The following is an 11,938-nucleotide window of genomic DNA, read 5'->3' as shown; positions in this document are numbered from 1 at the left end:
AGCAAAATTTAGCGGTGTAGCATTTAGTGACTCATGTTTTAGAAGAAAATTTATATAACTTCATTCAAAGATCTGATCATTAGTGCCCTTTTGATCTTCCCTATTGATTCAAGATTAAATAGTTAATTTATTTTCAGAAGGCAAATATGAAGAAGGAAGAGAATTTTTCCAATATCTTGCAGATTCTCCCCAATCAATCAAGATCTTTCCACTTTCTTTCCTTTCTCTTTTGTGAGATTAAGAGAAATAGAAAGTGACAATTATTAATCATCAAAATGAGAAGTCCGATTCTTTCTTACTTTCTTCTTCTTCTGTTATTATTTATTATTATATTATTAGGTAAATGAGAAGCCTGATTCAAACTTGTGTACAAGTTCAATGAATATTATAAACATTTAATTCCAGACATAATATTATTACTCCTTTTCCTCATACTTGACATAAGTTTCAAACAGATAGAAGTGCAAATGCATTATGAAAATTAATGTTTCCAATCAAATAATTTCTTATCAAGATCTTCAAAAGTAATATTACACCATGTTTTGAAAGCTCTTTCTTTTTTCTTTTTACTGTTCAAACATGAAATCTCAGAATTCCAATTATGACTCCCTTGAAATCCTTACAAGATTGACAACCAATTTCGTGTTGGAACTGGAAACAAGCAAATCTTGACCAAATTCATTCAGCAATCTTATTAGTGGTCCAAAGCCAAAATTGGAAAATAAAAAGAAAGAAAAAAAGTGATGTATGCTCTTATTTTGTTTGTTTGGTAGAGATCAAATCATGAGTTCACATGTCTAAACTACAAAATAATGAGATTTCTAAGCCTAAAAATCTGAATTTTCATCAACTTTGTACAAGTAGACAAATTTCAAAATGACTGCGACTCTTGTAACCATAATAATTGTCATTTAACTCTAGAAAATCTGGTAATAATGATTAATGGTCATCCGCAAAAGTTCAGAAAAGTTCATTGTATTTTGTTCTTGTTCTCTCAGATGATTGGCTCTTTTCCATTTCCTTTCTCTTGAGATTGTTGATATCCATCTCCTTGTCTTTACCTCTACATATGAAAGGCTTAAGCTTATTGACATCAGATAATTTCACTGGTTTTAGCAAAAACTCCTCAGCTCCTTCTTCCAAACATCTGATTCAAAATGAAAAAAAAACCAAAACCCAATTCAGATTCACATGAAAAATATAAATAAATTGGTTCTTGTTCTATCAGTTTTCCTCACCTGTTGATTCTTGATGGAACATTCTCAGAGGACATAATCACAACAGGAATGTCTTTAAGTGAGTCAGATTCCTGCAAAGCCAGATGTAAATTTTCTTCAGATTTTCTGTTTGGAAGGTGAGAGAATAAAACATTACTTGGAAAGTGAAAACCCAACAAGAGAACTAAGCCTATGAACTTGCCTTGATCTTTCTGAGAAGATCATAGCCTGTCATTTCTGGCATACAGTAATCTGTAATTATGAGATTAACTTCAATCTCCTGTATCAAAGTAAACTAATCAAACAATGCCTCAAAAGAACAAAACAAACACCCAAATTAAGATTAAACTTGGTAATTGTTAACTAACTTGATGATGATGATGATGATAATGATGATGATTTTCAGGGGAAATAGGAGAATGGTTGCTTCCATTTCTTTCTCTAACCAAACCCAGAAGCTCCAAAGCTTTGCTTCCAGAATCCACAGCAGTAACTGTGGAAAAAAACAAACAAACAAACCCACTTGTTAAATCAATCATCACTCAACCCAACCAAAACCATAGATTATATAGATCATAGCATTATTCCAATGACTTTGAAAATACTTTTCAAACAATTCTTTTAACTCGATAATTTTAAACTTAAAAAGTGAGACCAAACAAGCAGTGACTGAGGAGAAAATCACATTCCAAAGAGTTCATCCAATATCATAAGCTTGGCCAATAGGTCGTGAGGTCGAAAATTAGCACAAGATCTAACAAGGGACTAACAATGGGGGAAAATGCGACATTCTACACTATATTAAACAACCAGTCAACCCAAAAACTTAAATCTATTGGTGACATCAAAATTCATATTATGAAAAGACCAGACGTAAGAAAAAGAGATTGAAGATAAAAGCGTAAAGAAAGAGAAAGAGAAGGCTGATTAGCAGAGTAGTACCATTGAAGGAGGAAGTTTTGAGGAGCCTTTCAATGAGCTTCCTATCAATGAGGCTGTCATCAACAGCCAAGACATGAAATCGAGGCTCAGCGGAGAGAAGGGCCATGGGAATTGGAATTCAATAGTAAAATCAAAGGAAGAAGAAGAAGAAGAAGAAGAAAGGGAATTCTGGTGGGAAGAAGAGGAAGGATAAAGGGTTTATAAATGGGGAAGAAAGAAAGCATTTTGATTCTGATTAGAATGGGGAATTGGGATATAATTTTGCGAAATCCTTACAAGATTTTTTTGACAGTTTGGAAAGGAAGATCCTACAGATTTTGTTACCCAATCTCTCCCGGATCTTCAATTTTTATTCTTATTTCAATTCAACTTCAACAAGCAAACAACAACAACAAGGTGCTTTCCTTTCATTTCTTCTTTTTCTTTTCTTTTCTTTTTGTTTTTTTATTTCCCAATTAAATTATATATATGTATATATATATTATTATTTCTTTTGGACTTTTTTTTTTTCATTTCTCAGTTATTATATTCTTTGACTATTTCGGTTTTTTCTCTCTCTCAAGTTTTTATCATTAATTAAGGGATAGTTAGAGAACTACTTTGATTTCGGAGTTTTTTAGTTTGAGTTTAGAAAGTTTATATTTGACGAGTATAGTTTTTTAACCTATAGTTTTGAAGTTTGTATGTCAATTTTTTTTTTTTTTTTTTTTTTTTTTTTTTTTTTTTTTTTTTTAATGTAATATGCAAGTAGAGTTATAATTCAATCAAAATTTTCAGAGTATGTTTCAATTTTCATTTTCACTCAAAATAGGTAAATATCAATATGACATTTTTTTTTTAAGATTTAAGATAATTCTAAATAGCTTGAATTTGGATTTTTTTATTTGATATTTGAGATCAAGTGAAAATATTTTATTCATATTTGGAATAAAATTGTAAGATAAATTTTGTGAAATTTGATTTGGGATGAAAATTTGATTATGTCCAAATCAAGTGAGATGGACTTTCTCTTTATTACAAGAGGAATAATAAATACTTGTCATTTCTTATTTAAACAAATCATTAACTATTAATTGATGGTACTAATTCTTTTTAATTTTTACGATAATTAATTAATGATTAAATTGGATTTTGATTGAAATAATCATTATTATGATTGAATGATATGTGATATTTTCTACTATATTTATAATTATATTATTCTAAGGTTTCATTTTTGCAATATAATTACTAAAAGAAATCTTTGTTAAGATTAGAAGGTCAAATATTGAGGTTCTAATCTTATGATAATGTTAATAAAAATGTTGATAAAAATATTTACAAATATTTGTAAAAAAATAATAAATATGAAAAATATTCTTAATTTACAAATGAATATTTCATTCTTTTTAAACAAATTTTAATTTAATATTAGTGATACTTTATTTTTTCCTAAGAAAAACATTAGTCATACTCTATTGGTAGTATTTTTGAAAATTTTTGTTATAAAATATAAATATTTTTAAATATTTTTTTTATATTTAAAAAGATCCTTACTTATAATATATTTAATCGATTTTTTAATGATATAAATAAATACGGATAAAAATAGAATTTTTTCCTATCGTAGGACTATGATCCTTTAATCTTTAAGCACATGCAGTCGCCAGCCACTTTCCTCAGCCCAAATTTCGATGGATTTTATTTTCCAAAATTATTGGGATTCTTCTGATCGAATTTTAGATTTTTTACAATTTTTTCCCCTAAATAAGCTTTGGATCGAGATAAAAAAAAATGTCAAATTCCTTTAACCAAATCTGCAAAATAAAATGAAATAAAATCTGTCACCTCATGTTTATTGATCGATATTTGTTTATTTCAATACAAAAATTGATGGATTTTTTCTTTCATAATTTTCTTTCATATATATAATTTCTGATTGTCCTAATTAAAAAAATATATAAAAAATATTAAGACGGACTTTGTTATTTTTCTTATAAAGTATGGGCTAAATGTTGATATTCAATTGGCGGTGGAGAAACTTTAAGACCTTCCTATTCACCAATAAAAAAAAAATATATATGGGATATATAAATTTAAATAGTAAAATATAGTTTGATATGATCAAATCGAGATTTAAAAATTCGTCCATAGATGAGGTGAATCCATATCTTTTTTAAAAAATATATAGGAAAAATTGCACAAACCACCCTTGAAATATAAAATTTGTTACAATCACATCCCTTAACTTTTAATTTGATCAATCGACTCCCTTTAGTTTACTAACTGCTGCAATCAAACCTTTATATTAGTTGATAACTTGAAATTAAATTAAGGGAGGACAAAGTTGTCAATTTACATATCTATACAAGGAAAAACAAAAAGAAAATTACTCGAAAAGAAGCAGCAAAAGACCTCTACCAGCTGGCAGCCGAGCTAGATGAAGCCACAATGCAAGTACTCATGCCCTCTCTCGTTCATCATCTTTCTCACACAGGCCACATCACAGCTAGCACAAACCAGTCGTCAACCAGTCTCTGTCGATTCTTGTTGTCGTTCGACCGTCTTCCATCCAACCATCTTTCGATGCCGATAAGCTCCTCCTCCCTGTTCTCGCTTCTCTCTCGATAGTCAACAACCGCAACAACTCAGTGTTGCCTTCCAGTGTTCACCCACGCCTCTCTATTGACCGTCATTTCGTGACCCTTCTCCTCCTCTTTGAATATTATTGTACCAACCTCTCTCTCCATTCATCTTCTTCTTTCCATCTCTTTTGTTTCCACTTTTCTTGGGGAGATGATGATGAAGGTCATGCGATGCTATTCACTTGTGGGATATGGCGACCAATGTCAAGAAAACCATTTTAAAAGCCCCATTACGTTTTAAATAATATTTAAAAATTAAATTATTTGAGATTCTGGACTCTTTCTCACTTTCTTCCCATTTTTTCCATATGTTTTGAACTTTTGTAATTTCGCCTCTTTATCTGGGCAGTGGGTGCTCTAACTTCTCGATCTTCCTATTTTTTATCCAATTTTTTTAATGATTTTTCTGGCCAAACCCATTTGGAACCTAAAGCTTCTCCAAGTGGTTGACACTACCAACGTCCTTGAGCAGTCCAAGACTATCATTGAACCTTTCTAATTTTTAGCATAATTTTTTTTTTCTTTTGAATATTTGTGAAGAGACAGGTTTGACCTTCCCTAGTTTAACATTAACCAACTAAAGGGTTTGATAGTAACATTTAGTAAACTAGAGGGGTTTATTAATCAAATTAAAAAGTCAGGGGTGTGATTGTAACAAACCTTATAGTTAGGGAAGGTTTGTACAATTTTTTCTAATATATAACTAATATTCATGTACTAATGTAATTACATGATCAATAATTTAATTTTGAAAATAAAAAATTAACTTAGTTATTCATTTAAATAATTTTATAATTATTATTTATTTACAAAAATATTATTTGATATTGATATTTTATTAGTATATTCATAATATATCGATGTCGATATTTTGATAATAGTATCAAATAAACATTTTATTAAAGGGTCATTTGGTTTAAAATTTTATTGATGTCTGGGAATAAAATGCAGGATAGATAAAAAATGACTGTGTTTGAATGTGCTTGAGAATACTACCAAATTTTATAAACAAAAATTGTGTTTGCATTTAATTTATGAAATTAAGCATAAAAATCTTATTATAATTGTAGCAGATTAATAAATTAAAGAATAAGCAATGTTCAATATACTAATAGAAAATTAATTAACTATGAATTAATAATAGTTCTAATTATAAATATTTGAAGATTAAGTAATTTATAATTAAAATTAACCAATTAATGTATTTAATGAACATCATACTAATTATAATCTAATACTTAATCATTTTTACAATTAATTAAGTTCAATATTAGTAATTTTGATTTTAATTAAATAATATAAGAAAATATATTTTAATAAAAAAATATATTTTGTAAAAAAAGATTAAACATTGGATTATAATTCTAATAATAAATGGAGTAAAGAATGAGATAAAAATATGATATATTAATAAAGAATACTAAAATATATTTTGTAAATATGATAGGCTAATAATGAATGGAGTAATAAAAATAAATTACAATAAATAAATTTTTTTTAGGAAATTCACTATAAATAATTAACTTATTATAAGTAATCAACAATGATTATATATTCATAATAACTGACCAAAGTAAAATTAAATTCAATAAATAATGACTTGATTATTCAAAAAAATATAATAAAGTAACAAATTATTATTATTGGAAAATTGAAGTTTTAAACTAACTAAATTCAACTAATCCTAGTTTACTAATTAAATAAAATTAAGATTTTTGGCTAATAAATTAATAATTTATGTAAAAAATAATTCCATTCATTTCATATTTTTTTTATTCCAAAAATAAGTTAAGTAAATATTTTGATACATTAAGTTTATATTTTGATATATTATTATTGATTTAATAAAATAAATATTTATATTATTTTTGTTAAGTTAATATTGATTAATTAATCAATTAACTATAGGGTTATTTTTAAATATAGAAAAATACACCAAAATATTTACAAAATATAGCAAAATTTTAAAACTATCAATGATAGATGCTGATAGACACAAATAGACTTCTATCAATGATAGACGTTGATAGACACTGATAGACGTCTATCAGTAATATTGATAGACACTGATAGACTTCTATTAGTGATATTGATAGACATTAATAGAAGTCCATCCGTGTCTATCAGCGTCCATCATTGATCGTTATAAAATTTTGTTATATCTTGTAAATATTTTCAACAGTTTTACCATTTGAAATAATTTCCGTTAACTATATCCAAAGTGAAATTATATATAAAATGAAAAACAGATAGAGAGAGGAAAAGAATAAACTCACAATTTTGGAAGGGAATAGAAAACTTTTGTCCGTGGGAAATGGGGATGCTTGGAAATAGCTTATTCTAGGAAAAGAACTTAAACTTATTCTAGGAAAAAAGTTGAAAACTGTGAAAGGATTTAGATGCCTGTGCCAATTCACATGTAGAAAACTCTCCAACCAAACAACCTCGAATAGAAAATTTAGTGTTTAATTAGTAAAATTGGTGATATTTAAAAATTTGGTATAAAATATGATTTAAAAAAAAAACAATAAGATTTTATTTTGAGAGAGGGACTAGGTTGGAACAGTTGCAAAAAAAAGACTTGAAGACAAAGAAAAAGGAGGATGATAGCAGCTTGATGAATATCAGGGAATTTGATTACGCATTCCCTTTCCTTTTTATGACTATATATTCAATGGAAGTATGATAATTCTTCTTATACTTGATACAGAGCAATGGTGTGTATATATACAATTGGAATCGAATAAAAGGACAAAAAGTAACTACCAAATATTTTTATACAGTTGGTGAAGAATAACAACTTGTAGCAGAGTTTGTTAGGCAGAGAGAGAAGGCTCACACGTGAGCTCCTACATGGCGCTTTGTCACCTGCTGATGGGGCAAACTCTTTATCCTTGACATCCCCCCTCAAGCGAGAGGGTAAGTCTTTTAGCCCGAGCTTGCTTCGAAGGTAGGCAAATGTGTCAAAAGGGAGAGGCTTGGTTAAACAATCAGCCAACTATTCTGCAGAGGGGACATATCGAATGTGAATTTTATCTTGAAGAACAAGGTCCCGGATAAAGTGCACATCTATTTCAATGTGTTTAGTTCATGCGGGGAAAACGAGGTTGGTAGCTAAGGCACCCGCGCCCATGTTGTCACACCAGAGGACAGGTATACCCTTTGGAGGAAAGCCAATCTCGGTTAACAGATTCTTTACCCATATAATCTTTGTGGCAGCATGTGCTATAGCTCAATATTTTGACTTGGTACTAGAGCGGGCTACAGTCATTTGTTTCTTAGAGGACCAAGAGATGAGTGTGGATCCAATATAGAGACAATATGCTGCTGTGGATTTTCAATCATCAATACTTGAGGCCCAATCTGCATCAGAGTAGGCTGTTAGACTGAGGTGAGAATCAGAGTTAATGGTAAGGCCAAAATGAAGGGTCCCAGCAAGATATCAAAGCACACGTTTGACAGCTGACCAATGAACATCAGTAAGAGCTTTGAGGAACTGACTAAGTTTATTGACAATGAAGGCAATGTCAGGTCTTGTATTGGTGAGGTATTGAAGAGCACCAATTGTGCTATGATAAAGGAATGGGTCATGTAGAGGTGTGCCAACACTTAAGGATAGTAAGGTGCCAGGCACTGCAGGGGTTGAGCAAGGCTTCATATGGTTGAGATTTAGTCTGGTGAGGAGATCAGTTATGTATTGGGCTTGGTGCAGATGGAGGCCTGAGGACGTGGAAGTGATTGAACACCAAGAAATTGACTGAGTTGTCCTAGGTCTTTGAGAGAGAACCGATTATGAAATTGGGAAATGAGGTGATCTATGTGAGTTGGATCACTACCAGTGAGTATCAAGTCATCTACATAGATAAGCAGTAGAGTAATTGAAGATGAGGTACGCATGTAGTATAATGAGGTGTCTAGAGAGCTCACAATGAAACCAAATTGACAAAGAAATGCTTTGACTTCATCATTCCATGCCTGAGGAGCCTGCTTGAGACCATAAATAGCTCTATTGAGCTTACAAATGTAATGTGGGTGAGTCTTGCTTTCAAAACCAGGAGGTTGAGACATGTAGACAGTCTCCTTCAGCCTGCCATTGAGGAATGCATTGTTGAAATCAATTTGGCGAAGTGACCAGTGATTAGATACTGCCAAGGTGAGCACAATTCGAACAGTGGACATCTTGACAACAGGACTGAACGTATCAAAATAATCAAAGCCAGGGTGTTGGTGAAATCCTTTGGCAACAAGGTGTGCTTTATACCTTTGAACAGAACCATGAGCATCACGTTTGATACGATAGACCCATTTGCAACCAACAATAGTTTGGTCAGAAGAAGAAGGTACCAATGACCAAGTATTTATACGCTGTAGAGCAACAAGTTCTTCAACCATAACCTCTTGCCACAGTGGGACTGAAAGGACTTGAGAGACTGAGTTAGGTTCAGTTTGAGTAAGGTCGTCATTGAGCTCAGTAATCCAAGCTTTAGGCTTGAAGATACCAGCCTTCCCCCTGGTAATCATTGGATGAGTGCCAATAAGAGGTTGAACAGCTGATTGTAAGGATTGCTGTGGAGAAGGGGGGTGTTATCAAGGGTGACACTGCAGAAGAATGAGGATATGTTGAGAGGGGCAGTGGTGGACTGATTTCTGGACTAGGGTGTGAAGGGGGTGGACTCATGATTTGACTAGGTGAGTTATGAGGAAATTGAGGTTGGGTGGAGGGACTGATTTCTGGTAAGTTTTGTTGAGAGGGTAGATGAGTAGGGGGTGGAGAGAACCATGTGGAGATTGGTGGAGCTACATTGGAAGGGATAGAAGTTTGAACGTTAGCAAAGCCTCTTTGGAATAGAAATTCATCTTCATTGAAGATGACATGACGAGAGATAATGACCTTTCCATCCTCAGTAAGACATCTGTGGCTTTTGTGTATTGGTGAGGGGCCAAGATAAACATATTTGCTGCTGTGGAAGTCAAACTTGTGTTGCTAATATGGATGAAGGTGTGGATAACATGCGCACCCAAAAACTTTGATAGATAGCAGGTCCAACTTGCTTCCAAGTAGCACTTCCATCGGGCTGTTACCCTGGAGTATAAGAGAAAGAAATGAATTAATGAGAAGAACAACAGTTTGGAATGCATACCACCATAGATGTAAGGGCATCTTAGCTTGTGCTAAGAGGGTGAGACTGGTCTCAACAACATGGCGATGTTTGCGTTCAGCTCTACCGTTTTGTGCTGAAGTGTAGGGACAAGAGACCCTTACCTGAATTCCTAATGATCATACAAATGTGCCACAGTCTTGTACTCACCTCATCCATCCATTTGCAACGTGCGAAGTGATTTGTTGAACTGAGTATGAACAAAGGCCTGAAAATATCTAAAGGTAGTAGCAGTGTCACTCTTTTGTTTTAAAGGGTATAATCAGGTGAATCTGCTGTAGTCATCAATAAATAACACATAATATCTATAGCCATCAGCAGAAAGCATTGGGGCTGGCCCCCAGAGATCAATGTGCATCAATTCAAATGGTATTTGTGCATGAGATAAGGAGTCAGAAAAAGGTAAGTATGAGACTTTCCGAATTGACAAGCTTCACAAAAAGATTTCTCATTATCAGTAATTTTTAAGTTACATCCACTAATAACTTTTGACAAAACTCTAGGGGATGGATGGCCAAGCCGCCTGTGGAGAAGCATTGTGGATATTGTCTTGCTGGTTTGGAAAGCAAAAGGAGGAGAAGACTCAACGGATCGAGTGGTCAAGCTAGCATCTGATGATCTTGAAACAGTCAGTGCATTATTTATAGATTGGTTGACAGCATCCAGCTGGTAAAGCCCATCTTTAAGCCTGCCTTTCAGGATTGGAATTCTTGACTCCTTGTCCTTAACTATATAAAAATCAGCATGAAATTCAACCACAATATTGTTGTCCTTGGCAAGTTTGGATACACTTACTAAATTTTTGGCTATGGCAGGTACATAAAGTATATTAAGCAGTGAAAGAACGCCAGAATTAGTAAGTATATTTGTGCGTCCCAAGCGAGATATAGGGAGAGAGGTACCATTTCCAACCACTACTTTGTCAGTACCTGTGTAGGCAGATGAGGATTGGAGGAAGTTGGGATTGCTGGTGATGTGCGTGGATGCTCCACTGTTTACATACCAGTTGGGTTAGCAACTGATTCAGGTGAAGCCACAGCTGAGTGAGTGAGGAGAACAAAGGTGTTCTGTTCTTGATTCCTACTTGGTGGGAGTTGAGTGGATTCAATACGAGTATGTGTCTGTCTGGGGTTATTAAACTTCTTGTTGTACCTGAAATAGCAAATGTTAGTTATATGACCAAGTTTGGCAAGTTGGTCTGGTTGTAGATGCATTATTCCATCGAACACGACCTCTGTTGCGATCTCCTCCACCCCTGAAATTTGATGGTTATGCATTTCTACGAGAGGTGTTTGCTGAAGAGTTTAAGTTATTATGCACAATATTGGCTGAGGGTGGGCTGGGTGAGAGTGAGACATTAGTCATTCCAGTGATTCCAGTTTTAATAGCAAGTTGATATTCAAGCCTCTTCTCATATGACAGCAAGTCAGATTGAAATCAGACCAGTGTGTTGTTCCTTTAATTTGGACTACTACTACGACTAGATTGTACTCCTCATCAAGGCCAGCTAATACTTGTGAAGTAAGATTAGAGGAGGAGACAGGAGAACCTGCAAGGGCAGGACTATTAACATATCATTTCATCATAGCAAGATACTTACTCATTTTTCGGGCGCCTTTGCGAGTCTGTTGGAACATTCTCTTGAGATAATCCGTTTTAGCCCTAGATTGGACTCCAACTAGCTCTTGGATTGCTTCCCAGAGTTCTTTAGAGGTTTGGAGGCCCATCACTTGTGTGGCAATTTCTTGGTTCATTGAGTTGTAAAGCCAATCCAAAAGGAGCTGATCAACTGCTATCCAAGCATCATAGACTGGATTTTATTACATTTCTACATCAGGAATTGAAGTGATGGCTGGATCTACACTAGAGCTTTCACCAGATCGACCACTGGTTTGCACTTGAATGAAGCGATTTGGGCAGGGGTTTTCCCCGGTTAGATAGCCTTCCAATCTGTAGCTTCTTAGAATCAGCCACGCAAGGTTTTGCCAAAGCAAGA

The 11,938-nt window shown here is 33.1% G+C and overlaps 1 protein-coding gene across 1 annotated transcript; it reads right to left on the bottom strand.

Moving 5' to 3' along the window:
- Positions 1-668: 668 nt before the first annotated feature.
- On the bottom strand, positions 669-2,596 carry LOC120081687 (two-component response regulator ORR4-like). Its single transcript, XM_039036773.1, has 5 exons — positions 2,160-2,596; positions 1,586-1,710; positions 1,420-1,497; positions 1,239-1,309; positions 669-1,147 (listed from the first exon to the last, which is right to left on the bottom strand). Exons 1-5 carry the CDS (start codon positions 2,263-2,265, stop codon positions 961-963), a joined length of 567 nt encoding a protein of 188 aa, XP_038892701.1. The 5' UTR covers positions 2,266-2,596; the 3' UTR covers positions 669-960.
- Between the last annotated feature and the right edge of the window lie 9,342 nt (positions 2,597-11,938).

This window comes from Benincasa hispida, chromosome 7 (genome assembly GCF_009727055.1).
Source record: "Benincasa hispida cultivar B227 chromosome 7, ASM972705v1, whole genome shotgun sequence".
Taxonomy (NCBI): domain Eukaryota; kingdom Viridiplantae; phylum Streptophyta; class Magnoliopsida; order Cucurbitales; family Cucurbitaceae; genus Benincasa; species Benincasa hispida.
Note: the sequence above shows the minus strand (reverse complement) of the source record. Positions and strands in the feature narration are given on the sequence as shown.

Bases quoted from the DNA above. Each gene is read 5' to 3' on its own strand.
- LOC120081687 (XM_039036773.1), bottom strand. From the start codon at position 2,265: ATGGCCCTTCTCTCCGCTGAGCCTCGATTTCATGTCTTGGCTGTTGAT. The intron at 1,310-1,419 runs GCAAGTTCATAG...CTGGCTTTGCAG, and splicing joins ATCTTCTCAGAAAGATCAAG to GAATCTGACTCACTTAAAGA. The intron at 1,148-1,238 runs GTGAGGAAAACT...ATTTTGAATCAG, and splicing joins GTTCCATCAAGAATCAACAG to ATGTTTGGAAGAAGGAGCTG.